Source organism: Capricornis sumatraensis, chromosome 22 (assembly GCF_032405125.1).
Source record: "Capricornis sumatraensis isolate serow.1 chromosome 22, serow.2, whole genome shotgun sequence".
In the NCBI taxonomy this organism is placed as follows: domain Eukaryota; kingdom Metazoa; phylum Chordata; class Mammalia; order Artiodactyla; family Bovidae; genus Capricornis; species Capricornis sumatraensis.
The window spans coordinates 32,073,414-32,091,731 of record NC_091090.1 but is presented as its reverse complement, the minus strand read 5'-3'; the positions used below and the strand labels follow the sequence as shown (position 1 = coordinate 32,091,731).

General features: G+C 48.5%; 1 protein-coding gene across 2 annotated transcripts; it reads right to left on the bottom strand.

Moving 5' to 3' along the window:
• Window positions 1-1,662: 1,662 nt before the first annotated feature.
• On the bottom strand, window positions 1,663-17,635 carry PPP1R10 (protein phosphatase 1 regulatory subunit 10). Of its 2 annotated transcripts, XM_068961111.1 has the most exons (19): window positions 17,121-17,635; window positions 10,959-11,077; window positions 9,981-10,067; window positions 9,691-9,826; window positions 9,212-9,263; window positions 7,398-7,475; window positions 7,077-7,250; window positions 6,791-6,896; window positions 6,580-6,692; window positions 6,003-6,103; window positions 5,603-5,747; window positions 5,368-5,526; window positions 5,013-5,259; window positions 4,783-4,846; window positions 4,491-4,685; window positions 4,280-4,355; window positions 3,941-4,054; window positions 3,066-3,776; window positions 1,663-2,812 (listed from the first exon to the last, which is right to left on the bottom strand). In XM_068961111.1, exons 2-19 carry the CDS (start codon window positions 11,063-11,065, stop codon window positions 2,703-2,705), a joined length of 2,775 nt encoding a protein of 924 aa, XP_068817212.1. In that variant the 5' UTR covers window positions 11,066-11,077; window positions 17,121-17,635; the 3' UTR covers window positions 1,663-2,702. The 2 variants fall into 2 exon arrangements, with proteins under 2 accessions (XP_068817212.1, XP_068817213.1); XM_068961112.1 differs by lacking the exon at window positions 17,121-17,635 and having other exon boundaries at window positions 9,981-10,216; window positions 10,959-11,012.
• Between the last annotated feature and the right edge of the window lie 683 nt (window positions 17,636-18,318).

Sequence of the window (18,318 nt, the reverse complement as noted above, 5' to 3'; positions counted from 1 at the left end):
GTCCATCACCAACTCCGGGAGCCCACCCAAACCCATGTCCATCGGGTCGGTGATACCATCCAACCATCTTATCCTCTGTCGTCCCCTTCTCGTCCTGCCCTCAATCTTTCCCAGCATCAAGGTCTTTTCAAATGAGTCAGCAAGGCTTAGAGAAACAGAAATGGGTACAGTGGGTACAGTGACATGGACCAGATGCTCAAACTCTCTCCCTGCCTTGAAAAAGGAAACTCTCAAGTGACAGGTTATTTTGGATTTTCATGGAGAATTTGCAAGAAAAATGGCTGAATTTAGTTTTAAAATAGAAAAAATGAAGTTCTCTTAAAAGGTTCTTGTGGCCTGGTGCAGGAGATGGAGGGAGGAGGGGGAGAAGCAGGCAGTCGATGGAACCAGAAGCACAAGAATTTTTAACTTTTTTCACTTGAACTGTGTATTTCGTTGGTTATTTCTTAGCGTGGCCCTTGTATTATGTCTTCTCAGGTCCTCTCCCAGTGCACAGAGCACCAGGAGGCCAACTGAACACTCTCCCAGGAAGGGGCAAAAGGATAAAATTAGCCAGTGCAGGTGGCAGGTGTGAAGTTTAGGGAATTGCTGTCCTCTTGTGGCCAATCCTGGAAACAACAGCCAAGAAACTTGTGTTCTAGGGCTGTGTCCTTTTAGTGTTTTCCAGATCAGCAATCAGCAACACTTGGGAATATGTTAGAAATGTAGAATCTTGGAATTCATCCCAGAGATACTGAATCAGAAAATCTGCTGAACCCCATGCCCAATTCCGATGACACTGAAAGGTTGGAAACCACTGTTCTCAACTTATAGCCCCAAATCCCCATCCTCCCTTAGTAATCTCCTAATATCTAATATAGAATTAGCAGGACTTCCTACTTAAAGTTAATCCTCCTTGTGCCTCCTGTCTCCCTAGGAGTGTTTGGTTGGTTTTTTTTTTAATATACTTTTCTTCTTCTTGGCTGCACAGCACAGCTTGCATGATCTTAGCTCCCCAACCAGAGATCAAACCCAGGTCTCGGCAGTCAAACTGCTGAATCCTAACCACTGGACCACCAGGGAATTACCATCCCTGGGAATCTTACTCCATCAATTACACCCTCAATACCTAGCCTTAAGATCTAAAAGTAACTGAGTCTACACCTAGCAGCAGGCCTGTTTCCCTCTACACTGCAGAGCTGTGGGAATAAGCTGTCTACACTCTAAAATTTTTCCGCTGGAGCTGCTCGTATTGCAGGAATCCACCAATTTTTCCTTCCTTCCCTCCCTAGGAACTGCTCTTGGATTTTTCCTTCTTCACTTTTATCCCTCCCATAAGCTAGTCACGGGGCTGGTAGATCAACTAGAATCAACACACCTGTACCTCCTGCAGTTCAGGTGATCTGTGAGCTCTGCCCTCCCCAGCATTGAACTGCACGCCACCTACCCTGTACTGTGTGTGTGGTATTTATAGTCAAAGCACTCCTTCACCCGTGTTTCACTTACCAAAAACGGATTGAAAACCACACTCGAGGTACTGATGAACCTTTGACCACAGCTGATCATGGTTTCTAACAGAGTCCAAACACACCAGAGGTTAAATACTTCTCTTTCCACTGTTTATTATTAATGTACAAAATATACAAAACCAAAAGAAAAAGAAAATACTCATCCTCAAATCCATTGTGGCTCTAACCCAAGACCCTGCACAAAACCTAACCAACCCACTGTTTTCATAGAAAACAACTGATGCTGAGACGGGTGAAGGAGAGGACTGGGAGAGGACAGGTCATTATCGAATCCACCCAGGAAGGCACCTGGTGGGGACTCAGAGGTGGCTGACAGGGCAAGGGAGCTGGAGGCCTCACACCTACGAGGTTCCAGGTGGGGAGCAGGAGCGCGCTCACTCCCAGAGGCAGTGCGTGTAGTGTGACTGTCAGGCCCAGCATGCCAGGCTTCAGTTGATGAAAAGCTGGTCTCACTGTTTTACAGTTTCCAGAAGGAGCTGCAGGCAAGGGTGGACCACTGCCATGGCCTCACCTCTGCCAGCTAAAGCTTTCTCGGGCTGCAGATGTGATTTGCCATCATTGAACCTAGCACACCCAAGGCGCAAACTTGAGTGTCCTCAAAGATTGCAAAAGTCTCACTTGAGAAAAGGACTCAATGTAAAAAAGCCTATGTTCGGGGAGGGGTGGGGATGATGTGTTCCAGAACTCAAATCCAGCCTGATTGAGCCCTCTCACTCAGTGCAGTGGGGTACACGGTACCCCTTTACATCCCCACCCATGGGGAAATGAACGTGGCTGGGAGGATTTCATAAGTGCAGCTGATCCCACGTCAGAGTTCCGTGTGCATGTGGAAAGACTCACAGCAGGAGAGCAGAGGTGTTCTCCAGGATAACCAGCTCTAGGTTCTCAGGCGTGAAGGGCAATACCGGAAAGGGGCTCGGGATACAGGGCAAAACTCCTCAAAGAGTGAAGCCAGCTGGGTCTCCTCTTCAGCAGTCCAGGGTACAGAATCCGTCCAGTCTCTCTCCTCCCCAGACTGGAGGAAAATATGTACATTGATGCGCACCAGTGATCAGAAAACCCCCAGAACCCAGGCGTGTGGGCCCTGAGGGGCCGGCTCCTCATCAGCTGGGGGAAGGGGAAATGGGCCTCACAGAAGCCATAAGAGAGTGGAAGGAGCAAGGCTGCAGTCCACAGGGCGGGGCGGGCGGGGGCCTAGGGCAGGGGCGGCCCGTTGACGCCCGGGTGGTAGAAGGCACAGTTGTTCTCGTAGCGGCAGTTGCCCTTCATCATGAAATGTCGACACACGGGGCGGTTCGACATGTCTGTGGGGATGAGGATGGGATCGTTAGACAGGAAGGCTCAGAGGCCGGTGCCACTCATCCCCCCAGTCCAAGGAATCCTGAGAGCCATCTTTCAGAGACCTAGTCTTGGGGGCCTGGGAGAAGGGCAAAAGGGGCATGTGGGAACTGTGTGAGGTGACCTCGTGTTCTGCCTGACATACCCCAGTAGTGAGGCCTCCCAGAAACTTGTACGGGACCCCAAGAGCTGCACGTGGGGGACAGGAGGCACACTCACCTCCTCCGTGGCTGTGGCCGCCATCATGCCCTCGGTGGCCCCCTCCTCCATGGCCAGGGCCATCGTGGCCACGGTGCTCGTGAGGGGGTGGCCCGCGGTGGTCGTGGCCTCGGTGACCAGGGACATCATGAGGCCGGTGGCCATGGGGCCCCCCGTGTCCAGGGCCTTCATGGGGCCGATGGCCACCACCAGCACCCATTCCTCCACCAGGGCCTTCATGGGGGCGATGTCCACTGCCTCCACCCATGCCACCGCCAGGGCCTTCGTGGGGGCGGTGCCCCCCACCCATGCTACCACCAGGGCCTTCGTGGGGGCGATGTCCACCACCCATGCCACTGCCAGGGCCTTCATGGGGACGATGTCCGCTGCCACTGTTCATGCCGCCACCAGGGCCTTCGTGGGGACGATGTCCACCGCCGCCAACCATGCCCCCACCAGGGCCCCCTCGTCCATTTGGAGGCCCGCCTCCAGAGCGACCTCCTCTGGCCCCCCGGAATGGAGGAGGAGGAGGTGGTGGTTCATTGCCTCCTCGGCCACCTCGGCCTCTATGGTATGGTCCAGGGCCAGGTCCTGGCCCGCCCCGCATCGGGCCACCCCGCATAGGGTCACCTGGGCCATCCCAGAAGGGGTCACCCCCCCGGGGAGGGGGTGGGGGACCCAGGAGACGTGGACCCACTGGCCCACCAGGCCCCCCAGGGCCTCCATGGGGACCTGTTAGGAGGGGGAAAAAAAGGGAGAGACAATGTCAGCTGCCTGAATTATACCTAGGGACCACCATCTCCCAACCTAAACCACCCCAGGTCTGGTCAACGCTGTGCTGTTACCAGGCCCAAACCAGCAGACAAGCCCCTTCCAACCACTTGCTCTCCACCTACCTGGCATAGGCCCCCCAGGTCCAGGGGGGAAGTGCTGCATGCCCTTGGGGGCCCCAGGGCCTCCGGGTGGGAAACCATTGGCTATCGGACCAGGGCCTAAAAGCCCATGTGGCACTGTTGAATAAGGAGTGAAGCAGTCAGCAAGAGGACTCGAGAAGAGCAGCATGGTGTCCTCCCGCTTGGGCGCGTCCAGCCAGCCCTTCCCACCAACCTGGCAGAGTGCCGCTCTCTGTCCAGACTTCCCCTCCCGCGTCTTGCCGCCCAGTAGCAACACCCGAGCTCCCCCAAGTCCACTGCCAGTCCCCTCGCCCAGGCCCGGGGGCTGGCCCTGAGCATTACCCAGCATCTGCTTGATCTTGTCTGAATAGTCTGCTTGCTTCAGCAGTTCTTCTGAGGGGTGACTATTGGGGCTACCCTGTAAGGCAAGGTCGTTGAGGACAAGGTCAACAGAGAACAGGGATAACACCCTGAGGCGCGAGCAGGTGGGGAGGCGAGCAGAGGGAAGTGAGGAGCAAGGGAGACAGGACAGCGGCAGGAGGGGGGCTCGTACCATGATGGAGGTGAGGATCTCCTGCACGTTGATGCCGCCTCCTCCAGGACCCTGGGGGCTCTTCCCGGCACCCATGCTCCCCATAAGATTAGCCAGAACCGGAGGCAACTTGGAACCACCTGCTCCGTCAGGTGACCCACCGGCTCCCCCAGGTTCCAGGGTCTCAACATATGGGGTCTCATCCATGGAACATTCCTGGAAGAACAATCAGGACCAACAAGGAATGAAGAGACTGTCTCACATGAAAGAGGCATTAATACAATCACAACCTCCATCAGCACGCAATACTCACCTCATCTAGGGGGATGAGCTTTGGGGGGATAGGCTCATAGGGCTCAGGATCCGGCTCATGAGGACTGTCAGGAATGCCGCAGGTGATAGAAAAAAATAAAAGAATGACAGTCAGATTATTTACTCAGGCCCTCCACTTTCTTCCTAACCCCACCCTCTTCTGATTACCTCAAGGCCCGTTCCCCTCAAGGGCTCAATACCTCAGGGAGCGACCCCCCGCCTCCTGCTCACCTTTCCTTGTTCAGGAAAAGCTCCTGAAGGATCCCCTTCTCCCGCTCAGCCTGGATGTACCGCTCCTGGCTGTTGCTTCCAGGGGTGACGAGGGGCGAGGGCAGCACCAGGGGCCGGGGGCACACCCAGGGCACCTTCTCCTCCATGTTGTCATGGCTCAGACGCCGGGCCGTCTCAAATGCATGTCGGTCTGACAGTATCTCTCGCTTAGCTGCTTCACCAAAGTCCTTGATCTTATTCACATTTACTATCACCCAGGAGAAAAAAAGCAAGAGGGGAAAGTAAGCCCAACCAAGTCCATTTACCAACCAAGTCCTTCAACCCCACCTCCTACAGAGGAAACCAGATCGCTCACCTCGCTCAGTCTCATCCAGTTCAAAATAGAAATACTCTCTTAGCTTGCCCTCCTCCGGCCACGTCACAGTTTTCCTCTTCCTGCCTTTCCGGGTCAGCTGGCTAGGATCACTGGGACTCTCCACTGGCTTCACATCCAGAGCTCCTGGCTCCAAAGAGGCTGGAAGCAGAAGTGATTTCAGACCAGTCCCTTCCTTTCAAAGAACCCCCAAACCTGATCCAGGTTCTGAACTCACCAGTATCCACGAGCTCTGGGACTTCAACAGGGGGAACTGGGGTCCCGGGACGTTCTGGGTCCATAGCCTCAGGAGGTGCTGGCTCTGGGGAAGAAGGTTTGGCCACACTTGGTTCTGTGCTTGTTTTTCCTTCAAATGGGCTTGGCTATTGTGGAAGAAAAAGAAGTCACTGGGCACACAGGAAAGGCAAGGTCAAGGCAGGGCAATCAGTTCAGGTTCTAGGAAGGATCCCCTGACACTTCCTGTCAAGGAAGACCGCCTCTGACAACGCTCTGCTGCTGCCACAGTCTACGTCTGAGACAACGCCTCTTGCCTTCCCCAAGCACTCCAAGCTGCTGGGCCCTTCCTTTCCCTGTACCTTTTCTACCTGGTCGCGGTACCTACTGCCCAGTACCCATACCTTGGCAGCTGTGGGTGACAGCACCTTCTTCTTCTTCTTAATTTTGATGCCTGGGACAGGGGCTGAATTGAGCGCATCCAGAAAGCCCAGGCCCTCCATAGCTGCAAAAGAAAAAAACATAAAATAGCGTCATCAGACCTCTTCATGAGCCTATTCTTACAAAGCCTGGGCAGAAAACTGGTCAATAGAGATGCTGCCTGAATGTTGGACACAATAAGCTCAAGGTGACCAGGAAGCGTATGTAGGAGGATTTGCACAAGAAATTCTCGTCATTCTTTCTTTCAAAGGCAGGCAAGCCATGGCTCTGGATATGAATCACAGCTCAGGTAAGTGACAAAGCCAGCCCCCACAAATGTGATAGCTGGGAGCACCCCAACCAGTCACTGAGTAGCAAGCCTCCCTAACTCCATCTCTCAAATCACTCCTAAGCCATCCTCTGAACGACTCCCATGGAGGGAATTTCTGAGGTACACACATTAAAGGACGCCAAGATGTCAAATGAAAATGGAGAGAAGTGTTTCATTCCCATGAAGAGCTGGCTCCCGGTTAAAAGTGCGTGCTCCCACTTTAGACTCACGCTGTGGCGGGATGATCTTCACTTTGATCTCTTTGGTGGCATTGGGTGTTGTGTTGAGTGGTTTGTATTTCTTCTCTGCCGGAGGGGCAGCATCTCCTGGGGCAGCTGCGGAACTGTGAGAAAGGGAACCGTCAGCACCAGACTTGCCCCCCTTCCTTCTCTCTCAGGGCCACAGACCCCGACCATTCAGAACCCAGAATGTGGTCTGTACCTCTGACGCTTGAGGGGGATGGGTTTAAGGTTGTACTTGTCAGAAACCACCACTGCACTGGCATTCTTCTTCACGGGCACCAGAGACGGGGTCTCCAGCTCTAGTCCTGAGGGAAAAGACATGGTGTTGGAAATGGACTTTCCCCCCTTAACCTTCATCAAGCCGTATAAACCCCCATGACGCCTCACCCACTAGAGTTCCGTCTTCTACAGAGTTACGGCAGAAGTCTGTAGGCCCGGCTGTGTACCTACCCACAGACCCTCCGGAGGCCAGAAGGCAGTCTTACCGGTGGAGCGGAACTTGGCGTGACTGGGCGCTGTGGTGCGGAGAGACTTGGGCTTCTCCCTCTTCTTTTCCGGGGCCTCCTCAGCCCGAGTTTCAGCCTTCACCTCAGTCACCGGTCGCTCAGGAGGGGTGGTTCGACTCTTTCCCTCTTCTTTCCGTTTCTTCTTATCTTTCTCTGTTGTGCAAAAAAAGAGAAACAAAGGATTTTATTTAGACAAAGAGAAAGACTGTCAGAAGTAAAAAGCAGGCTATGGGCATGGAAGGCCACAACCCAGTGGCAAAGAAAGAAAGAAATCCAAGGGATCAGGGCCAAAGAGCTTACCAGCAGGCTGGGTACTGCTCTGGGAGCGGATGACCGCCATCCAGTCGCTGACAAGGACTGAGGCCAACTTCCGGAGTTCTGCAGGTAAGAGAAAGAGGAAATGCCTAAGTAATGTAACATACTGCATGGAGATTCAAGTCATAAAACTAGAATATGGCAGAATAAACCCGTGCCTATGCCCTTCCCCTAACCACTTATTACAATAAAATCAGGAGAAAGGTGGGCAGAGTTCAAGCATCTGAAGGGCTATTAGATTTAAAAAGAAATTGTATTAGTCTACCTCGTCCTAAAGGGAAACTTAATGCAAAATTTCAAGGAGGCACATTTAGATCCTCTTAAAAAAGTATTTTCTAGGCAACCTTTTTTTCCTAGAATGCTGCTAGTGACAACAGCTTTTTAAAAAATCAATTAGATGTTGCAAGAGTGAAAAAAGAAATGAAAAACAGACCAATTTAGGATGAATGAAACAGTTTATCTAGAGAAAAAAGGTGATCAGAGAATTTAAAGATAAAAAACAATTTATTTCTAAATACATGGGAGAAAAATTTGTTGCCCTTTCTTTCCTTCTGTACTTGGCAAATAACATCTCCTATCTACAGGACCTCTTTCTGGGCCAGTGTTCCAACTATGGGCTCATTCAATGACGAGATTATGGTAGAACATCAAAACAAGTTTTCAAAATAGTCACAAAACCGGTAACTTCTATACTTAATGCAGTATGAACCCCAGTGCATCCCCAATGAAGAAATATAATATCCTAACATCTTTTGGGAGCAACTGATACTATGGTCCAGTGACACAGTTGATAAGGAATGTACAATTTCAGTATCTAAAGTCAGTACAGAATAATGAAGGCAGCATAATTAAGCTAGCTGAAAGAGGAGCCAATACACCCTAACAGATAATCAAAAGATGGGCAATGATTTAACGGGATCTTTCTGTGTTATAGACAACCCTACAAAACTACTCTGAGATGTCACAAAAATAGTGAAGTGCTCATTATATAAAAGGATGGAAAGCCAGGGAATATTTTTCACTTAAACAACACAATGTGAGTTAAAACAAAATCAAGATCGTTTATCCTGGAAAATGTTCCCAGGTTTTCTGCTCCAGCTAACGGAACTACAGCTAGGCCTGCTGAGGCCTGGATGCTCCCACCACACCAAAGCCATAGCCTCTTTCCAAAGGAACCAAATACATCATTGCCCACAAAGAGCAGGCCTATATTCTGATCAGGAGAGCAGCTCTGCTGCAAGACTGTTCACTTGTGGGAAACTAGTATCCTGTGCTCCTGGATTACACCTTGGGTATAAAATCTGGGGTGAACTCTTGGATGGATGTAAATCCTTTTCTTTTCTAAAGAAAAGCCAGGGAGTTCCCTGGCGGCACAGTCGATAAAGAATCTGCCTGCCTATGCAGGGAACACAGGTTCGGTCCCAGGTCCAGAAGATTCCACAGGCTGCAGAGCAACTAGGTCCGTGCACCACAACTACCGAAGCCCATGCGCCCAGAACATGTGCTCCACAATGAAGAGTAGCCCCCGCTCACCATAACTAGAGAAAGCCCCTGCACAGTAACGAACACCCAGCACCACCAAAATACATAAATGAATAAAATAAAAATACAAAAAAGAAAAGCCAGAACTGTATGACCCTTGCCAGGAGCTCCAAAACCCTTTGTCTTAGAAAAGGAAAGAATCTCTTGCCATCAAAGCTAAGACATACCCAAGGAGTCGCGATTCTGCCATGCCCTAACAGCAGGGTGTTTACTGGGAAAACTAGCATATATGTTGTTAGGAAAGGACAGGCCCTCACCTTCATCGTCGCTCGACTTGCTCAGCTGCTTCACCAGTTTGGCTGTGTTGTTCTATCAAAGAAAGGGAGCAACAGGACGGTAACTGACAGGAGGAAAAGCTGCCCCCTCAGAGCTCACCACCCCCACCGACTCACTCACAGTCTCTCAACAGGCACTAACACTGCACACACTCTCTCTCTTATAAAGCCCTGGGAGACATATTCTTACTCTAAATCAACCCACTTAGGTAGGTTCAATCACTCCCATTTTACAGATGAAAGAACTGAGGCTTGGATATACACAGTGCCCCATGTCACACACCTATTAAAACAGACAGATTTGAACCAAATCTTGATTCTAAAGTCCTACTTTTTTTTTTTTTTTTTAACCATTCTACCTCACAGGTCCAAGACTGCAGCCACATCAGAGTGAATATGGGTTTTTCATCTGTTAGGCTAAACCAAAAAGGAAGAATCAGGATTCTAAAGACCGAAGGTACCTGCTTGAGATGGTCAACAGTGAGGGGCAGGTGCTGCAGGGTCAGCAGAATCTGCTGTAAGAGGGGAATGTTGTTGGTTGTCTTCGAATACGTCAGCCAATTGTTAAGAAGCTTGTAACCACCGACGTCAATAAACCTGCAGGCAGGCAGGAGGATCTGTGATGCCCTTCCTGGGCCTTGGGAGTACACCTCACCCTCCTTGTCCCCCATCAAAGACCGAAGAATCCCATGCCTCAGCACCCCACTTCTAATTACACCTCCCCATCCCAGTCATCCAGGTCCCCGCTTACTTGATCAGTACTTCCGGTGAACGGGTCTGCAGGAGAATGTTCAAGTACGTGCACCGACTCACCATCTTCCGTGCCTCCTTCATCAGGCTGTGTAAGAGGAAGCGCAGTCAGAAATGCAGGGCGTCTAATCTGCAGAAGTGCCCGGAGATTCCTGAGAACTCGGGACTCTGCTCCCGGGCTGGGGACCACACAGGCCCCCAGAAGCATGGGGTGGGTTAGGGGAGATGTGGAAATCCCTAGAAGGGTGGAACACAATGGAGGAGACGCACTGAAGTCTCCAATCCGGGGAGGCGGGTGTCCCTGCTTCTCTCACACACAGGACATGTCTGATGCTGCTTCCGGGTGAAAGTCTTTGCCTTCAACTACCATCTCTCAGGACTGACTCAGTCCTAAGTCACTTTCTCCTGGAAAACGTGAGGATTCCTGAGGGAAGACATAACCAAACCAAGACTCCTGTCACCTGGCTCCTCTGCTTCCTTCCTTCGCTTGGGACTGTGGCTCTCCAAATATCCAGAGGCCATTAGGGCCAGGGGCCAACTTTACTATCACCAGTTCTAACATAATTGGATTTGAATCCTAGTCCACTGACTCCCACTCCTCAGAAACACACTTCACTATGTGCTTTAAGGATAGTCATATTCAGTTCAGTTCAGTCGCTCAGTCGTGTCCAACTCTTTGCGACCCCATGAATTGCAGCACGCCAGGCCTCCCTGTCCATCACCAACTCCCGGAGTTCACTCAGACTCATGTCCATCGAGTCAGTGATGCCACCCAGCCATCTCATCCTCTGTCGTCCCCTTCTCCTGCCCCCAATCCCTCCCAGCATCAGAGTCAACTCTTCACATGATGTGGCCAAAGTACTGGAGTTTCAGCTTCACCATCAGTCCTTCCAGTGAACAGCCAGGACTGATTTCCTTTAGTCATATTACAACACACAATATCCCCTACTCACAACAAATTCAAAGGGTACAGACTCACCTGAAGATTTTCGAAATCCCATCCACACTCTTGACTTCCCCATCTCGGTTAAGGAAACTATCCAGGCCCTTGAGAAGCTCTTTGGGGTCTATGGGACCCGAACCCATGATCAAGGTTTTCTAAGAGGATAAAACAAACACAGAGAATAAATGCGTGGCAAGGACAGCTCCAACTGCCTCTAATAAATTCCATCTCTACATTTGACAGATTAGCAGTGACTCATTATTCAATCTACATTCAACTATATTCACCATTACCCAGATAAGAAAAGTCAACACAGACCATTGTTCCCACTAAGAAAACAGCCCTGGCAAGTGTTAACACTGACTGAAGTGATAATAATTAGACTGGAAGACTGAGGCAGCACCTGTCCTCTTGCTCCAAGTGACATCCTTCCTAGGATAGCTGAACTTCACAATGTGTAACAGGTAAGGTTCACGTTCCCAAAACACTCAACTCTCCAAGGCATTTTTGCTTATTATGTATGGTTTCTCCTTAGTTGTTAATGAATCTACCTTAAAATACAACACATACACCGCCCCCCCCCCAAACTATTAGCTTGAGAATAACTGGGCCAATCATGGGTGTTGGGTTAAGTGTCTTTCATGAGTCAATTATTTTTTGTCTTAGCCCACAGTCAACTGCCACAGGTGGCAGGATAAGGTATGTTTCCATCAGTAGATAATCATTCTAAGCTATAGGTCAAAGAGAAGGAAATAAAACTTGAAAACTGACCCTCTCCCCAATGGGAGTTAGGGTTGGCTCCCAGAAATCAGACAACTGGAGGTAACGAAAATCAAGCAGGTCCTCTTAAGCCCTGAAAAAACAGGTCCCTCATGAATCAAACACTGCACAAGTTTTTACTGTTTCAAAGTTAAGGGCAAGATTACTTTGTGGTTTCAAAAGCAAAGAGGAGGCTCGGACTCCTAACTCCCCACCTAAATGAAACCACCACCCACTATCCCTGAGGAGGGCCTGAAATTAGAAACCATGAAGCCAAAAAGAAAAGAACAAATAAAACCAAAAGCTGGGAAATGCCATTACATTTTCAGTAGCTACTTTAGACCAGGTTAGAAAAGAAGTTAATTAAAAGCTGAACACAGCTGTTTTGGGACAGAGAAGAGTAAAGCCATTTCTAGGCCAGAACCCAAGTTCAGGAGAGGCAATTTAGAATCAATATGGTTCTGATTAGGATTTTTATCCCCAATGCCCCTTAACACTGGCTTCTGAGAGGCAGAAAAGGCACCTTAGTAATATCAACATCTGGGAAAGACGACACTGGGTAGGAAGGTGGCAAGGTGAAAACAGCCTCCTGCATTCAGTGCAAAGACAAAGACAGGAAACAGTGGCGTCCTACAAAGACAACTATGCTTTCTGCAGAAAGCAGGCTTCTTTTAAGATCACGTCAGTTAGTGATATTGAGTCTCAAGCTAAGAGAGAAAAACAACCGTAACAATCTCAACCTTTTACTCTTCCCAACAAAAAAGTCAATAAATTGCTAAATTTCCAGGTCCTAACAACCTAGGCCAAGAAGAGGCAGAGGCGGGGGTTGGGGGTGGTGGTGGAGAGACTTGGTTCCCAAGACCAGAACCTGTGGGTTGAATACAAGGAGAGAAGAAGAAAGGTGAGCGAATCTGGGGTAACTGTGCTGTTGCTACTGCCCTGCAATCTCCACAAGGGCAGGTAGAACCTAAGGTCAGAGAAAAAACATTCAAGTCCAATACCAGATAAACTAGAAGTCCACAGGCCAAACCCACTGAAGTATGGTGACTCTTACACACAGAGACACAGGGATAAAGGAGTTTTCCCCAGGTAGTAAGGCACTATAAAGTGATACATACACACAACAAAGCAATACATAAAACAGTGTTCTCATATGCTAGAGCCTGGAAAAGCAAGAGTGACTTCCAAGTAATATATATCATTAAGTAACCAATGATATGCCATTTGACAAAAAGCTTTCCATGTAGCTTCACTTCAAACCAATACCCCCTAAATAGAGCTAGGCCCTCAGATTCAAAGCCAGAGCTGAATACACAGCACCTTGGAAAAGTCCCTTTTGCACCACCAGTTAGGCCAACAGACCCATTCACCCTACTTCCTTCACACACACATATAAAAAACCTGTCACCTGAGCTCAAATGTTCCTTTGCTTAAGAGGGTGGGAGATTAGAGAACTTTCTTTCGAGAGAAACCAGTGAGCACATGGAAAAACTCTGTCCAGTGCCTTCTAATAGGAATGGGACCCAGGGACAACTTTTTAATTCCCAATTGTAACAAGCAAGAATAAAAGACAACAGCCAGGGAAAGCTAGAAAACAAAGCAGAAGAAAAGTTAAACATTCAATTTGCACTAGTTTTCCTATTATTTATATTCTGGAAATATAATTAAACTTAACTTTATCTCACAATCATGTGGCTTTAAAATCTAGGTGGATCTTCTCATGATGGTTTTTCTTCAGGGAGGATAGCTTTCACTCACTTAGAAGGACCCCAAGTGGCTTACAACCTAACTGCCTTATTTTGAAGTCAATACATTTATAAAGAAGGTCCAAGGCACTCAAGTGGAAAGGAAAGAGCCGAGAACTCTGGCACAGGCCTACTGCAGAAAAAGGCAAAGGAGCTGACCAGGAAAGGAGGGGCAGTGACCATGTGCCACAACATATCAAGATCCCGGAAGGAAAGCTTAAGGAAGTTTTCTGGCAACAAAAATAATCCAGGGCATGATATGTTTTGATTTCCTTGAAGGCAGAACATATAGGAGGGTGGTGGGCAAGCAACCTCTGGCATCATCTCTACTTTGTCCTAAACCTGGGCTCTCCTTTCAGAGAATGTTGCTGGCAGAGACATGCAGACACAAGGCACTGGGCAATGTTCTACCTTTCTTACCAGAGATAAAATTAAGTCCAGAAGTGACACCAACTCCTGCCTCCAAAATAAATTTTACTGAAGAGTTATCAAATAAGGTGCAAAGTTACTCCATACCCATCGCCAATGAATCAGAACTGCATTGGTTCAGGACAAAAATTCTATGCCAGTTTAAAATCACTATTCAAAGGAGGGAGTCCAAGTTTAACTTAAGAGGCCTCAGCACTTCTGGAAATGAAGGGCTTTGTAGCTTACATTCCCTGCTTCCTAAGGCATCTGATGCATTTCCTAGTCTGTCTCCACAGTGAACTGAATTATGTCTCAGGTGATTCGCAAGGTTGCACCTCTCAGGTAGAAAGTCCCTCCCCTTCAAAATCATTCTGGAAACCTGGTAGCCCCTGCCCTACTCCAAAGCCTTTTCAATAAAAGTGTAAATTCACTTCCCAACCCACAGAACAGGGTCCCAGGAGAGAACTCTGGCCACAAACTCTAATGATCAGGTTGTCCGACGTTCTCAGGATGGATGTGGGTCCCCTAGAAGACCTTTTTCCCATCTCCCACGTTAAGGCAGATCCTCTTTACTATAATCCCCTGCTCACTAGAGATCAGGAACCCCAGTGGGTAGAATGTTCAGCTCCCAAGGTAGGTATGCTGCAGAGGCACATGGCAAACTGCTTAAAAGATAAAAAACTTGTGGTCAATAGGACATGTGGAAGAGTCCCTCCCACCAATCCAGACGTTGAGTCATTGAGAATCCATACCCAAAACATTAGCCCTATAGTCTCACCAAGTCAGCACAAAGCAGTTGTACAAAATTGCTTTCCAATTCTGCCTAGACCCTTCACAGCTTCAGGGCAGGACTTCAAAAAATGAAAACTGTATGTAGAGTCTGATTAAGATTTGACTTGGAAAAACTTGAGAGGAAGAAAGGTAAGAAAGGGACAAGACCCTTAATACCACCCTCAACTCGGGCATGGTTTTCAAACATGCACCTAATGCTACAGCACCACACAAGCTGAAAACGAGGACATCATTTTCCCACTGTTTTTAAGGAATTTTAGAGGGGAAGGAAAAAGAAATTCAAAAAAGGGTGGCTCTTTGGAAAAAAGAAATGAAGATTGTGAAATGTAATACCAGAAAGGTTTTGCTTACCAGAAACCGTAGCTTGAATCCCCCTGCCTTGAGCTTACACCTGCCGCCTCCTTTCCTAAAGATTCACTTCTCATCTTAGTACCAGTGTACAGGAAGGAGCTAAGCAACTGGAGAACTGGGACAGCACTGAACACAAAGAGCTCACCCCCAGACCCAAGGCGGGAATAAGGGCCATTTAGAAATCAGTCCTGAAGGACCCACTCTCCCCCAGATTTCCATTATACAAATCGACCAAACGCAGGAGGCCCAAGGACGGACTCAGTCCTGAGCACAAACGGCACATTTCAGGGTCATCAGGCCCCAGCTGTTTACTCCTGTTTCACCATCTTTGTGTCTTCCCCCAGGATCCCCCAACACACACTCACACCCCCGCTAAAGCTTCCAGTCCTAAAATACAGCTGTTTGGTTTTCCACCCCAGGCAACTAAAGTAGGGAAAACTTCCAAGCAGTAGTGATGAGAGAGGGTGAAAATAAAAGCAACAGGCTCTGGATCCTTATATACAAAAACTAGAGCTGCCCAAGGAGACAGCTTCAAGATCTAATTGCTACAAGTTTTTTTTTCCTTTTAAGATAATGGTTACAGAAGGTTAAGGAACATAAGGAAAATGGCTCTTCCCGTCTAGCAGCAGCGTGCATGAGGAATCCAGAAGGCATCTGCTCGGGGGCGGGGTGTCGAGAGGGTGGAGAAAGGAGGAAGAAAGCTGATTACATCACCTTTCAGGGCGGCTCCTCCCCCTTGACCAAGTTTCTAGGGCGGCCCTAAGCTCTAGATGGCAAACGGGGAAGGAAAAACAAAGAAGCTGGGACGCCATTTTGTAATGGAGAAGACTCAAACTTAAAGCTATCCAGGCTCCGCCGGTAGCTCTTTACATTAAAAAAAAACTTTTTTAGTAAAAAAACAAAAAAGAAAAAAAAGCAGCCCATCCTGAATAGTCTGACCTATTTTGAATCAATAAGAGCTTTGTGAGAATACAGGCAATTAAAATATTTAAAATAACAATTTTCTGCGGGGAGGAACTGAATTTGCAATTGAGGTTCAACTTGCTACTAACGACCACCCACCGCCCCCCCCCCCCGCATCTTCCCTATAAAGGGAACCGGGGGGGGGGGGAGGACTTGGACCCCTCTCAACAAATAGGGTTGAGGTGGGAGGACAGGAGAAAAATGGGTCAAGACACAACCTGCGACGCCGCTTGGAAGACAAAGGACAAAGAAAGTCGCCATATTGAAGCAGGGAAGAAAAAAAAATTCCTTTTAACGACACAAATCTTTTAGATAGCATTCAATTGCACTAAATGGCTTGTAAAATTAATACTCCTGAACTCCACATTCCCCCAACCTTTCCACCCTCTAACTGTATTCCCCCGACCAGAAAGTATCAAGTTAAAATGTTACTTTTTTTAAATAACCTATGCAATCTGCAACAATTACAAAACATTCTTTACCTCCCCAACTATCAATCTTGTATGTATTGGCACTAAGATTATATTTTGCCCTGAATTAAGTGTCTTGCAATCTTTATTCCTAGATTGCCACCTAAATTAACCACACAAATATACCCCAAGCATATTACATTAAAATTGAGAGGCGTTAACAATCATTTAAAAAGATACCCAACTATTACTTCTCTCCGCCCATCTCCTTACCCTGCAATCTTTATGTACAGATTGCTTATTAATCTGGCAAATTGAAAAGCGCCCTGCTTGTCTCACACACAAAGAAGTGGGACTTCTGGGCCACAAGATCCACCATCTTTTGTATGTGAGCTCATTAACCCTTTTGAAGACTGCTAACGAGAGGAAGGTAACCATTCCTCCTTATAAAAAGCAAACACTTATAGCTTTGGCAGTCTGGAAATTGGCTGGATTACCAAGGGTTAACCATCAAAATCCTAACTCGCAGGCCCTCCCTCCACCCTCTCCTTGCCTGCGGCAGAGCAGGGAAGAGGTAGGTGGTTAAGGGAGAGAGAACACTGTTTTAGACCCAACGGCCCTTTTTAATGGAGATTAAGTGACCGGATCGGTCCTTCTCCAGTTCTCTATTTGTTCTATGGTCTCATTTCTTCCTCTCATTATTTTTGGTTTCACAACGGGAAACGTTGATTTCTTGTTGCAAGGCTGGTTTTTGAAAATTCGACACTTACTATCCAATTTTTTTGCGACGTCAGCACCTCGGGCTCAGGGGGGGAGGGGATTAAAATTTTGGAGAAAAAAATAAAACAACCAACCAGGACCCAAAACTCAATTATTTGGGGGGCCTCATTGGATCAAAAAATCTCTTTAGAAAAAATAAAGGCCAACTCAGTATTCATTTCCCCCCCACCCAACTCCATTTAGGGAGGGGGGTCGTAGAAAAAAAGTTCTGAGTGGATTAAAAAAAAGTAAACGCTGGATGAGTGGACTTGGGTGAGTTTGGGAAGGGTGGGTGGTTGATTATTTTTGGAGTTATGTGGTGACGGTCCTTCGGCCACAGATTTCAAGTCCCAGGCAGCGTGGGCTGGTGGGGTGGGCAAGATAGGTGGGAAGGGGCAGAAGACACAAGTGGTTGGGCTGGTGGCTGCTCTTTTCCCTTTCCCCCCTCTCTCTGGATCCTTTCAAGGGCTTAGATGTTGCTGCGGCTTGTTTCTTTTCTCCTGGTGGCCGGCCTGTCTTTCTCCGAGAAAATTCAAACCTGGGATAAAAGGAACACAAGGGAGAAAGATGTAATCAGTACGGGCTGCTATTAAAACACCCAAAAGTACCATTTTTGTTGTCCCCAAACACTTCCATGTCCCACCCCGAATACAGCCGCTTAATACAAGTCATGGCTCTCAACTGAACCCGCGTTTGACCCGTTCCCCAGGCCAACTCTCCGAGCAAAATTTTACCCACCAACCGACAAAATGGCAACACTTACCTCTAAACGAACCCCAGAATGGCGGCTGCCCGCTCGGGCGGAGTCTTTTATACGAGGACACCGCCCAACGCGCCCAAACGTGCTAGTGAAACGCCCTCTTCGCGAGACAATTTGCGCGAGGCGTGAATTCATTGGTCAACCAGGTAAACCACTCACCAGCTGATTGGATATCCGGCCTTAACCTTCGCTCAGCCCCTTCCCCCGGGCACCTTCTTCCGCCTCCTTCCTTGGTTGGGGGTGGGGGCCCTAACGCGTGCGCGTGACCAAGCAGCCTAGTACCTCCCTTTCCTCTGCTTCCACCACTTCCGCCCTCGAGAACATTTCTTACCAAGGGTTGGTAGAATCGGCCCGGCGCATGCGCAATGAAAGGATCAGGGTCAAAAGCAACTTCAAAATTGCTTAAAACACAGACTCTAAGAATGAGAGTGAAAAGTCATAGTGACTGG